Here is a 14,036-nt window from a genome sequence, read left to right on the forward strand (position 1 = left end):
CATATACCGACAAGAAACCCTTTTTCGTGCACTGCTCCTTTTAAGTTTAAGTCCTATCTCGACGTGGCTCGAATAAAACACTGAGACGCTGAAGCCATGCCTTAAATTATTGCTGCCGAAGTAATTACAGTAGCGCCGAATGTTTGATTTAGAGAAATCCACACCAATGTTCATACGATATATAATTGTGTCAGTTACTCCGGCTGGGCGTTAAGTTTCACTTCTGCTTCTCGGTTAGAGGAGTTGGACTGGTTTCTGAATGATCGCGTTTATTTCAAGCAACAAACATGTAGGAGGAACTGGTGACCGCAACCTGCCATTTGATCCTAATCACAGTCACCCTGTAAATAACTTAGGTCCGAGTTGCTTTCCTCTGTCATATTGTATTTAAAATCCTGACTTACTTTACCAGATGCGAAAATAAATCTTTAACCAGTGATTGCTCAGTCATCGGGCCGTTTGTCCAGTTATAGATGGAGTCACTGATTCTCGGATTTCTACATCACAAAGCAGCTCTGTAAAAAGTTGCCGGGTTGGTTCTGCACAAAGCTGGTAAACACCTTGTTCAGGCCAGGTAACCACACGCACAATCTCCAACAGGCAGCTTCATGCACCTGAGCCCTCTTCAACAGTAGAGTTGCCCTACGAGGCTGACCCTGCAGCACTCCCTCAACACTGCACTGGAGCGCCAGCCTAGATTTATGTGCTCAAGTCCTTGGAGTGGAACTTGAACCCACAACCTTTTAACTCAGAGGCGAGGGTGTTACCTACTGAGCCACAGCTGGCACTCAAAATAAATTCCAGAAGTCTGGGAAAACTTTCAAACATGGATTTTAATGGCCCGAAAATTGCAGCCTCTCTGGGTGTCTACGATGTGCACACGTACCCAAAGATCCTCACAAATGCTGGTTCCCGGCGTGCGAGGCGCAAGTGCCGAGAGCCACAAATTACTATCTGTCAAAATGCACCCCCGGGAGAAGGACTTTCGCGGGTGGAGATTTGGGCTATTTGCCCAACGAATGAATGTCCTTCAAACTCTTATGACTGGTAAAAGCAGGCATAAGTCCTACTTTTACCAGCATAAGAGTTTCAAAACATTGAAAAATTAAATGTGATTACTTATTTTTATATTAAAAACCCTGTCTATGAAGGTATGTTTATTTTGAACACTATTGAAACATTTTTTTAATTCTTCTCTAAAACATTTAATTTAATGTAATTTCTATTAATTTTTTTAAAAGAAGTGTTTTTTTTTAAATTTATGTTGGTGTTTTATATGATTTTGGGGGGTATTCTCGTTGATAGCTCGGAGTTTCCATTAGTATGAATGAGAATACTACATTGTGATTGGTGGTCCAGACCCACATGATCCCAGGAGACGCATATGTTCCTGGAAGACATGGGCCCGTTCGCCAGACTGCGCAAATAGGCCTCGGAACAAGTCTACGTTTCTCCAGGATTACCTGGGTATTTTCGTTAAAAAGTTTCGGTCGGAGGCCGCCCGCTGGAAACTGACGACCGCAATTTTCGGGCCAATATGTGGAGAGCGCCTGGCCTCCCCCACTAGAGATGTATTTAAACCACGGCTGCCAATCTCTGACTGGTTCAGACTCTGCAGCTCAGCAGAGAGCTCTGACCTTGTGTGATCACACTTGAGCACACAGCACCCCTCCCGGCAGATAAAATGTAAACCTTTGAGAGTTTCCACAATCTCGAAGCACTTGAATAAACCCCAGGTGAGTTTACAAAGTGCCCTGGGGAAAACACTTTGCAGAAAGGCTAAATCTACAGCATAAACACCCGTTAAAGTTGAACCAGCCAGTAGCGAGGAGCTCGGTGCTGGTGAACCGATAGTAATAAAAGTCAATGGTACTGATTTACAAGCCAGTAATTTAAATCAATAGTGCTGATTACATCTCAAACCATAGGAGTGAAGCTTAAACTCTTTTTGGGAGTAAACAAAAAAACATTCAACCGTGCCCCGCCCCCCGATCTGGGGGAAACACCAAACATAGTGACTATCAGCAAGGCAGCTGCCTTCAATTAGTTACCATTCATTGATTGATCCTGAAATCGATATAACGCTTTTTTAATCATTTGCAGTAAGTATTCTGAATATGATGGCAACCATGTAACAAGAGGTGAAACAGCTTTCGAGATACTATGAGTGTGGAGAACATCAATTGATAGGGGCTGTAGTATGAGAGTGAATTACCATAAAACAAAAAAAAGAAAGAGTTGCATTTATACAGCGCCTTTCATGACCACCGGACAACTCAAAGCACTTTACAGCTAATGAAGTACTTTTGGAGGGTAGTCACTGTTGTAATGTGGGAAACGCGGCAGCCAACTTGTGCACAGCAAGCTCCCACAAAATGACCAAATAATCTGTTTTTGTTATGTTGATTAAGGAGTAAATATTGGCCTGGGACACAGGGGAGAACTCCCCTGCTCTTGTTCAAAATAGTGCCATGGAATCTTTTACAAATAACTATACCATATGGAGCAATAACAACTTACATTTATATAGCACCTTTAACGTAGTAAAATGTCCCGCGGCGCTTCACGGGAGCATCGTCAGGCAAAATTTGACACCAAGATACTCCTTAAAGCCTACTTCCTGGATCAAGCTTCTGGTCTTCTGTCCTGTTGGCCTGGATTTTGCGATCAGTGGCAAAGAAATGGTGTTTGCCGTTCACTTCGCTGACAGCTGCCCACAGATTTTTTGCGAGCTTCTGAGTGGAGACTTGCTGTCATCGGGCATCTGATGCATCATGGCACCCTCTACAGGGGATCTGTGGTGTGTGCGAGCATAGCTCTTCAACCAATCCGATTCAAGAATCATTACTGAGACACACAGAGAGAAACCAGGAAGTGTAAAGCAGGAAGTATAAATTAGATTTAAATTATGTACAGAATGCAAAATAAAGATTGCGAAAGAAAGATGGGATTAGGAGAGAGAGAGAGAGAGAGATAAAAGAGGCAGACACAAAAAGTGATTTCAATATTTTTTAAATCGGCAACACTAATTAAATTCTGAAGCAGTGAGAGTCCAATCAAAATTTTATGGTCAGAGAGCTTGTTTGGCAGTAAATATGACTTATCACACTTAAAAATTCACTTACATCTGAATGCACCAGCCCTAAGTTTTTCTGCTGTGTTTCGTGGGTAACTAGTGGGTAAGCCCTTACATTAATTTCAATACCAAATCTCTTGGTGAGATACCGGTGCAGCAAAGCATGTGGAGGCACAGGGCAAATCGGACCGCAACCTCCGGATTTCCGCATTTAACTTTGCCTATGCAGACTCCGGAAGTTGCTGTCCGATTTACTCCATAATAACGTGTTAGCCTCATCGTTATTCTTAATGCAAAATCTGGGCCAATATGCCTTTTGTAGCTCGGCGTCAAATTTTGTTTGATAATGCTCCTGCGAAGCACCTCAGGATGTTTCCCGACCGCCTCTGAGCACCCCCGCTTCCAACCTGCCTCCAGATTAAAATTCGGGCCTTAATCTCATTGGAACAGTTCCCTTCAGGCAGCTCAAATATGTGTGACATTTTTTAATAAATCTACTTTACCTCCACCCACTCCCCTATTTAACTCTGCACCTGAAAGTCGTGATTGTAGATGGCTATAGATGCCCTAGGTACTGGTATCACTGAATGGCCATTGTTCCGATGTCACCTGTGACTATAAATACATCTGGCTGATGATATATTATCTTTCTTTGTGTCCGATCGGCTCAATGCGCACAACAATGTAGGTGGGCCCAGTGAGCTTGGAGGCTGCACACCAACCAGGCTTAAGGCTCCAGAATGTATTTAAATTAGGGGTTCATCCCATAATGCAACTGGAGGCCTGCCAAAAAAATCTATAAATGGTGGCCTTAGCTGCTGTCTCCTTCCATGCCCCAGTCCCTGTGGCACTCCCAATACATGAGCTTAACCAAGCATTATCATGAGATCTTGGTGCAGGCTCCACCAGCTCCTGCCTAAGGGGGGGACTGAAGAATTATTTTCAAGAAAAAATGTTTGAAGTTTAATTAAATTTGTCATATTAATCAGAATTACAAAGACAGCCAAACTAGAGGAAATCAGTGAGACGACACAGTTGGTCACAAGTGTCCCATATGGCTCCCACATTCAGTGAAATGTGTAGATGGAACCTGCAATGTAATAGTTTGGACTGGATAACAATCACTGCTGGACTGAAATACAGAATATAATGGAAGTTTACTGAACAGAGCAAAGTGAGAAAAAAGGGACTGATTAGGGAAATACAGGTACTATAAGAAGATGCAACGAGACCTGGGTGTCATGGTACATCAGTCATTGAAGGTTGGCATGCAGATACAGCAGGCGGTTAAGAAAGCAAATGGCATGTTGGCCTTCATAGCGAGGGGATTTGAGTACAGGGGCAGGGAGGTGTTACTACAGTTGTACAGGGCCTTGGTGAGGCCACACCTGGAGTATTGTGTACAGTTTTGGTCTCCTAACTTGAGGAAGGACATTCTTGCTATTGAGGGAGTGCAACGAAGGTTCATCAGACTGATTCCCGGGATGGCGGGACTGACATATCAAGAAAGACTGGATCAACTGGGCTTGTTTTCACTGGAGTTCAGAAGAATGAGAAACGTTTAAAATTCTGACAGGTTTAGACTTAGGTTAGATGCAGGAAAAATGTTCCCAATGTTGGGGAGATCCAGAACCGGGGTCACAGTCTAAGGATAAGGGGTAAGCCATTTAGGACCGAGATGAGGAGAAACTTCTTCACCCAGAGAGTGGTGAACCTGTGGAATTCTCTACCACAGAAAGTTGTTGAGGCCAATTCACTAAATATATTCAAAAAGGAATTAGATGTAGTCCTTACTACTAGGGGGATCAAGGGGTATGGCGAGAAAGCAGGAATGGGGTACTGAAGTTGCATGTTCAGCCATGAACTCATTGAATGGCGATGCAGGCTCGAAGGGCCGAATGGCCTACTCCTGCATCTATTTTCTATGTTTCTATGTTAAAGGCGCTATATAAATAGAGTCCTCTAATTCTGCTCTCCTGAGCATTCCTGATTATAATCGCTCAACCATTGGTGGCCATGCCTTCTGTTGCCTGGGGCCCAAGCTCTGGAACTCCCTGACTAAACCTTTCCACCTCTCTGTCATGTATCTTACATTATTATATATAACTGTATCCCAACATGCTATACATGACTGTAATAAGATATGACCTGTAACCACTGGCATACCTTACCACCAGGGGTGCACTTGCAAGAGACAGGTATATAAGGACAGTTCTCAGGCAAGTGCAGCATTCCAGAGCTGTGAAATAAAGGTGCAGGTCCAGAGTGACCTTGACTTCACTACATGTCTCGTGTGAATCTGTACTGAGGGGACAGGACTTTACAATGGCGACGAGTTACGGGATTACAGAATCCACAGAATGGCGAACAACGGATTAGATGAAAAGTACAATGCAGGAGACAATTGGGAGGACTTTATAGAAAGGCTCCAGCAAAGCTTTGTAACCAAAGACTGGTTAGGCGATGATAAGGCAGACAAGAGAAGAGCCCATCTCTTGACCAGCTGTGGCTCAAAAACATACGCATTAATGAAGGATCTGTTGGCACTCGAGAAACCAGCAAGCAAGTGGTTTGAAGAATTGAGCACACTGGTAAGAGACCACCTGAAGCCAGCGAGCAGCCTACACATGGCCAGACACAGGTTCTACAACTACAGACGCTGTGTGGGCCAGAGCATACCCGACTTCATGGCGGAACTTCGGCGGTTGGCTAGTTTATGTGAGTTCTGCGATGAACTGAGGAGAGAAATGCTGAGAGACTTTTTCATGAAGGAATAGGCCACGGAGGCATATTCCGAAAGCTCATAGAGACCAAGAACCTGACCTTAGAGGCAGCAGCACTGGTTGCACAGACATTCTTGGTAGGGGAAGAAGAAACAAGGTTGATTTACAATGCAGGTACGACAACTAACAAAATATCGGAACAAGAAGTTCACAGCACTAAACAAGCTGCTACCCCCACACACAGACAAAACCGGGAGAACAGGCTCTTGACAGCAGGTAGAAGTCATCAAGGGCTACAGAAACGGCCGTTCACACCTCATCAACCCACAATGCGAGCAATCAACTACAAACTGAGAGAAGCTCAAGAGAGATCAGCCAGGCGCAGCTCTTTGGGAACACTTTAAACAATAGAACAGGTCTGTGCTGGAGGTGTGGGGGTGGGCACTCGTCAAGGGGATATCGATTTCAGCAGGCTGTTTGCAGAAATTGTGAAAAAACAGAGCATTTGGCCCGCATGTGCAAAAAAACGGCAGCTCGGCTGGTTAACGCTTCGGATAGGTCGGAAAGCGGACCAGAAGATGGTGGGGACAGTACCCGGGACACCGATGTGCAGCGGGTCAACACGATCAATGGCCACTGCTCCTACAACATGATGCCTCCTATAATGATGAGGATCCTACTCAACGGGATATCTGTCAACATGGAGCTGGATACGGGAGCAAGTCAATCTCTCATGGGCGCTCAACAATTTGAACAACTGTGGCCGCATAAAAGAGACAGACCAAAACTCACAAGGGTCGCCAGCACACTAAGGACCTATACCAAAGAAATCGTACCAGTCCTCGGCAGCACCATGCTCTCTGTCACACACAAAGGGACAGTGAACTGACTTCCCCTGTGGATTGTCCCCAGAGACCCCCCAGCACTGCTGAGGAGAAGCTGGCTGGCAAAACTAAACTGCAAATAGGATGATGTCCATGCCATGTCATTAGAGGAATGGACCTCCTGCTCAACAGTTATAAAGCGATTTGAACATCTCTTTCAGCCAGGTGTGGGCACTTTCAAAGGGGCCAAAGTCAAAATCTACATCACACAGGATGCTAGACCGGTCCATCACAAGGCCAGAGCTGTACCCCATGTGATGAGGGAAAAGATTGAACACGAACTAGACAGGCTTCTGTGGGAAGGCATTATATCACCTGTGGAATTTAGCGACTGGGCAAGTCCCATCGTCCCAGTCATGAAGCCTGATGGATCCGTACGAATCTGTGGGGACTACAAATCTACCATAAACAGAGTCTCCCTACAGGACCAGTACCCGCTGCCCAGAGCGGAGGACTTATTTGCCACATTGGTTGGAGGTAAACTTTTCTCAAAATTAGACCTCACATCTGCATATATGACGCAAGAATTGACCGAGGAATCCAAGCTACTCACCACCATCAACACACATCAAGGCCTTTTCATGTACAATCGATGCCCATTCGGCATCAGGTCGGCAGCTGCCATATTCTAGCGCAACATGGAGAGTCTGCTCAAGTCCATCCCGGGGACAGTTGTATTTCAAGATGACATATTTATCACGGGCAGGGACACCGACTCCCATCTCCGTAATTTGGAGGAAGTACTAAAGCGGTTGGATCGGGTAGGCCTACGAGTCAAGAAATCCAAGTGCCTGTTTCTCGCACCCAAGGTTGAATTTTTGGGCAGAAAGATTGCCGCTGATGGAATCGGCCCAACAGAGTCCAAAACAGAAGCAATTCGCCTGACACCCAGGCCCCGGAATATCTCAGAACTGCACGCCTTTCTCGGGCTACTCAATTACTTTGGGAACTTTATGCAGAACTTAAGCACGCTGCTGGAGCCTCTCCACGTGCTACTCAGGAAGGGGTGCGATTGGTTTTTGGGGGACGCCCAGGAACGCGCCTTCAATAAGGCACACAACCTTCTGTGTTCCAACAGTGTTTTGACTTTCTTTGACCCAGGTAAAAAGCTAGTTCTCACATGCGATGCGTCAGCGTATGGGGTCGGGTGCATTTTGCAACATGTCAATAGTGCGGGCAAATTACAACCCATAGCTTATGCCTCCAGGTCACTTTCGCGGACGGAGCGTGGGTACGGAATGGTAGAGAAGGAGGCGCTCGCGTGCGTGTATGGTGTCAAAAAGATGCACCAATACCTTTTCGGGGCCAAGTTCGCGTTAGAAACTGACCACAAGCCCCTCACGTCCCTCCTATCCGAGAGCAAGGCAATAAACGCCAACGACTCGGCGCGAATTCAATGGTGGGTACTCATGCTGGCGTCCTACGACTACACAATGAGGCACAGACCAGGCACAGACAACTGTGCCGACGCGCTCAACAGGCTACCCCTGGCAACTACAGAAGGGTCTGACGAACAGGACTGTGCAAATCATTAAACAAGGCATGCTTAAAATCCAAGGTCCCACGCTGCAGGGTTGCCTGTCGCGACTGTTGCGGGCACAGATCTCGTCCGCACTCACTGACTGGGATCCCCCCCGCGCAACTGTTGATGAAAAGGACTTTAAAAACAAGGCTCTCATTAATCCTCCCAGACAAGCACAAAATCGTTGAGGCAAAGCGGCGTAAGCTGACTGAGTACCATGACAGAAATTCGAGGGGAGATGGAATGAGATAGGGGACAAAGTGTTTGTACTAAAGTATGGCAGGGGTCCCAAATGGCTTGCAGGGACAGTAACGGGCAAGGAAAGAAACAGGCTACTGGTAGTACAAATGGATAATGGCAAAACCTGCCGGAGGCATGTAGACCAAGTCAAAAGCAGATTTACAAACAGCACTGCGGAACCAGAGGCAGACAACAATGTGGAACTCACACCACACCTGGTGGACAGACAGAGGGAACAACCTGAGGAAAGGGCAATCCCAACAGACAGCCCAGGCGAGTCAACAACAATCACACCAATCGAAACAGACAGCCCAGGCGAGATACCAGCAACCACACCCAAAGAAAAACAGACACCAAGGCAAACAACTGAACCACAACTCAGACACTCCACGCGAGAGTTTAGACCACCTGAGAGACTGAACCTATAAAGACAATAAGACCTTGGGGGAGGATGATGTCATGTATCTTACATTATTATATATAACTGTATCCTAACATGCTATACATGACTGTAATAAGATATGACCTGTAACCACCAGCATACCTTACCACCAGGGGTGCACTTGCAAGAGACAGGTATATAAGGACAGGTCTCAGGCAAGTGCAGCATTCCAGAGCTGTGAAATAAAGGTGCAGGTCCAGAGTGACCTTGACTTCACTACATGCCTCGTGTGAATCTGTACTGAGGGGACAGGACTTTACACTCTCTTTCCTCCTTCAAGACGCTCCTTAAAACCTCCCTCTTTGACCAAGCTTTTGGTCACCTGCGCTAATTTCTACTTATGCGGCTCGGTGTCAAATTTTTAATCTCATAATACCTTGGGACGTTTCACTATGTTAAAGGTGCTATATAAATAAAAGTTGTTGTTGCTGTAGTGTTACCAATGCAGATCAGAACACTGTAGTGAGGGGGAAATCCATCGACATTTAAACCCTCTTTTATTGTTTCAAAAAAAATTCAGAAAGCCAAGATAATGGGAGCTATTGAGCAGGACATGGTCTAAGTGAAAAAAAAATTACAAGAAAAGCAGAGGGAAAGCAGGGAAACATTTACATTCCAGGAATAAATGCTACATGGGTTAAATTTTAAATGCAAAAAAAACCCCTCAGACCACCAATCACATTTGGAAGTAAATTTTAGCAAAAGTTATTTCGCCCCCCCAAAAAAGTTTGGTTCCATATTGTTGCCGACCGAGTTTTTTTTCCTCGGGTTAAAATTCGGCAAACGTTTTGTTTAAGCTTCTGGATTATTTATATATATATATATATATATGTGTGTGTATGTGTGTGCTTTGTAGTGCGGCGGCTGGCGGAGCTGCAGTGGGGGATAAAGCAGAGGCTGCTCCCGGCTCGCCTGTGCACATCTCAAGCCTGGATGCTGTGTCCCGGGGCAGACTGTGACTTCGCTGAAGCGCTGCGGCGGGGTAACTTGCTCCAATGTCGCCGCTGGCTGCAAGAAGACCGAACTGTTCTCAGCGTCAGAGGTAGGGCAGCAAACCCAGCTCTGTGTTCCCATTGCACTGCAAACCCCCCCCACCCGAACTGCTCCCTGGCTGCCCTTCACCCTCAGATCTGGAGCAAGAGGTTGGCTCATCTTGGCATTATTGTATATATATTTTTTTAAATCCCCTGTTGATTCTAATTGTGCTGGGACATCCTGTTTGGCTTTAGGGCCTTGTTCCTGCTGTCAGCACCACGATAAAGCTTCGAGTCTCAACTCACTCCCTCCCCCTCAAGGTCGTCTCTCTAAGTTAAGTGCACGGTCAGAACTGGGATATTTTCATGGGGGTTTTGTGAAAGGGTTTTTTTTTTGATCAAGAGGCAATGAGGATAAACTGCTTCCACAGGCATGTGGTTCAGTCACCCAGAGGACACAGATTTAAGAGAATGGGTGAAAGAATGAGAGGGGAGATGAGAAACATAGAAATCTACACCGCAGAAGGAGGCCATTTCGGCCCATTGTGTTTGTGCCGGCCGACAAAGAGCCGCACGGCCCTCGGTCAGCAGCCCTGAAGGGTTGCTCATCATCATCATCATCATCATCATAGGTGGTCCCTCGAACGAGGATGACTTGCTTCCATGAGTTCACAGATGTTTCAATTAAGGACCCGATGTTCCAGTCCTGAACTCCAGTTGAGGGGGATGGAAGATGCCTGTGCGTGGATTTTTTTAACGTGTGGTGACCGTTGCACATCAGCCACCACACGGGCTTGACAGAGCTCGGCCTTTATCCAGTGGTAAGGATTGACCAAGATGACTGGAGACCTGCTCTGCTGCACGGACCTAGTGCGCACACATATCACACAGTGTGGGCAGGCCCGTGCTGCCCCCGGCTCTTCTGGGCCCCGTACCCTCATTTGCTGCACCTTCACCCACGATGTTCCAGGGCCTGGCGCTCCTGCTCTATTTATAGCCCCGAGCTGTGGTGGAATTCTCACACAGGTCGGGGCGGTTTACATATAAACCTATGAACAATGGCGGAAAGGTAAAGAGCACCCAGCCCAACCAGTCCGCCCCACACAACTGCGACGTCCCTTACACTGAAACATTCTACATTCCACCCCAACTAGAGCCATGCGATCTCCTAGGAGAGTTAAAAACCCAGGGGCCAAAATTCACCCCCCCCCCCCAAAACTAAGTGTAGGCACACTCACCGTTGTTTAAGATTTTTCTCCGCCCCGTGATATTCAGGTCTTGTATTTTTTTCCGGTCGGAAGGGAAGTGCCAGTGGGTCGGGTTGGCCGTACCAAAGGGTCATCAGCGCCCGCTGAGGCGTCCCAACGTCCCACCTCTTCCGTTAAATCCGCTGCGAGCTCTGTACGGGGTTTAGTTCAGCCCACTGAGCCACCAGGGAGCCACCAGGTTCCCGGTTGCCTGTTGGTGGCCTGGTTGAACCCGCAGCCGCCATTGTCAGGCCGACCTTGGGCAGGTGCCGACCTCCTTCCGACCGGCAGCACGGGTGGTGTGAAAACTTGTTCCCGCCGCTCTTGCCCCAGGGGCAGTATAGCAAGAGACGGCCCATCCATCGGCCTCCGGTTGGTGAGGCCTCTCTGCTCCATTCCCATCTCTTAGAGTCAGTAATGGAGCTTAAGAATGGGGGCAATTTTGGCCCCCATGCGTTGTTGTGATCTGCAAAGCATTGCCTGAAAGGGTGGTGGAAGCAGAACCAATGGTAACTTTCAAAATTGGAATTGGATATATACTTGAACAGGGAACGTTTGCAGGGCTAAGAGGGAAGAGTGGGTTGGAGCAGGATTAATTGAATCACTCTTTTAAAGAGCCGGCAGAGGCACGATGGGCCGAATGGCCTCTTTCTGTGCTGTTAAATTCTATGATTCCCAGTCAATTGGGCTCATTTGGGATGGGACATTGAAGCACTACAATTAGCCTCAGTCCCTGTGGGTTGGAGCAGGAGGGAGGGAGGAGGTGCAGGAGGGAGGGAGGAGGTGCCGGAGGGAGGGGAGGATGAGGGATGGGTCAACAAGGCGTAGACATTCGTGGATGTCGAGTGCATCGTTATGATGCCCTCTGTGGTTAGAAGGCCTTGCTGACACTGGCCTCATGACCAATGGGTCGCCCATTTAAAACTGAGATGAGGAGAAATTTCTTCTCTGAGGGTTGTAAACTTGTGAAATTCGCTGCCTCAGAGAGCTGTGGAAGCTGGGACATTGAATAAATTTAAGACAGAAATAGACAGTTTCTTAAACGATAAGGGAATAAGGGGTTATGGGGAGCGGGCGGGAAAGTGGAGCTGAGTCCATGATCGGATCAGCCATGATCTTATTGGATGGCGGAGCAGGCTCGAGGGGCCGTACTCCAGTTCCTATTTCTTATGTTCTTATGTAATGTTCATTGCAGCTCCCATACAGCCGTCTCACCGACATTTAAATAGGAAGAAATGTTAATGTGATGTATCTTGAATGGGTCGCGGCCCCTTAAAGGGGTCGCACACCCTTCCAAAAAAATGAAAGAGGCCATTGCTCATGACCATTGCATGGATTGCCTGTATCTGTGAACCATAAACCAGCACGAGTCAGCACCTTAGGGAGTGGGTTACATACAGTGAGGTGAGGTGGGTGGGGGAGGAGGCTTTAGTCATATTAATTTGGCACCTGTATTGCATAAAAAAATTGAACGATTGTGTGATCTAAGAATCTCATCATCGGCAGTCCCTCGAACGAGGATGACTTGCTTCCACAAGTTCACAGATGTTTCAGTGAAGGACCCGATGTTCCAGTCCTGAACTCCAGTTGAGGGGGGTGGAAGATGCCTGTGCGTGGAGCTTTTAAACGTGTGGTGACCGTTGCACATCAGCCACCACACGGGCTCGACAGAGCTCGGCCTTTATCCAGCGGCAAGGATTAACCAGGATGACTGGCGACCTGCTCTGCTGCACGGACCTAGTGCGCACACATATCGCCGTGTGGGCAGGCCCGTGCTGCCCCTGGGCCCTCGGCTCTTCTGGCCCTCGTACCCTCATTCGCCGCCCCTCCACCCACGATGTTCTAGGGTCCAGCGCTCCAGCTCTATTTATAGCCCCGACCGGTGATGGTGTTTTCACACAGGTCGGGGCGGCCCACGATCTAATATCAGTATAAGAATCTAATACAGGTCGGATACACAGTTATGCTGGTTATCCAGTGTGGGCAACACCTGTTAGGCAAATGAATAATTCTGGTAACTAATTGTATATAAATTTCCAATTAACTAATTAAAGAGCACTAAATCAGCAGGGAGACTGGAATACAATACAATTAAACATAGACACAGGGGACAGGTTGGTTTGAGAAATCAACCAATTTAGATAACTTCTTTTTGGATCGACAGCTTTTGATGGGACAACACATCCTCCTGAATTTTGAGGTTGGGGACTTGGGGCTAGAATTTCAGCAAAATCCGCCACTGCTGGATTGTCGCCCAAAAACTGCTAAGATTATTAAATTAACGCCGGAGAAAAATTGATGGGGAAAAAAGGAAAAAAATTCCACCTGACGGGAAAAATGGGTCTTGCACGCAGAAAACGCGATCCTGGGCGGTACTTGCTCAAAATTTAGTCCGAGGCTGTGGCTTGGGCCGAGGGAGGAGGGGGGCAAAACGCACACATTTTTCCAAAAAGTAATAAAAATCTGAAAACGTACCCTGGATCCTTTTGCACTGAATTGCTGTAAAATAATTTTAAAACAAAACTTTTAACTTATCATTTTTTGCAGGTTTCATACCCACCACCCAGCTGCGGCTGGTTTCTCGTGGGTGGTATTTTTTCCCTCAGCTGTGGAACACCGCTACCACCAAACTGGGGTGGTGGCGGTTTTTTGCAGTCTTCCACGCCGGTGGTCCACCTCCCAACGGTATTTCGAAACCGTCAGCGTAACACCTTGACAAAACTTGGACCGGGCGGCTTTCAACAAAAAAATAGGAGTACCGCCAAGAAACCGGGAGGAAATGGTGCTGAATTTTTGGCCCTTGTGTTGATGCCATTGTTGTCGTCACTATTCAACTAAACCATTATTGTAAAAAGTTCATTTGTCTAATTTGTCGGTTTTACTGCCCCTTTTAATAAGGAGGCACTTGATTTGTTGTTTCAACTTAAA

General features: G+C 47.0%; 1 protein-coding gene across 1 annotated transcript in view; it reads left to right on the forward strand.

The window, feature by feature from the left end:
* Nucleotides 1-9,739: 9,739 nt before the first annotated feature.
* LOC139234712 (uncharacterized) overlaps nucleotides 9,740-14,036 on the forward strand; it is a 39,369-nt gene continuing 35,072 nt past the window's right edge. The window contains exon 1 of the mRNA XM_070865387.1: nucleotides 9,740-9,929. Within this exon, the coding sequence (XP_070721488.1) occupies nucleotides 9,821-9,929 (109 nt within the window). The 5' untranslated portion in view covers nucleotides 9,740-9,820. The remainder of the gene's footprint in view (nucleotides 9,930-14,036) is intronic.

The sequence above is a fragment of the Pristiophorus japonicus genome, chromosome 22 (assembly GCF_044704955.1).
Source record: "Pristiophorus japonicus isolate sPriJap1 chromosome 22, sPriJap1.hap1, whole genome shotgun sequence".
Classification (NCBI taxonomy): Eukaryota; Metazoa; Chordata; class Chondrichthyes; family Pristiophoridae; genus Pristiophorus; species Pristiophorus japonicus.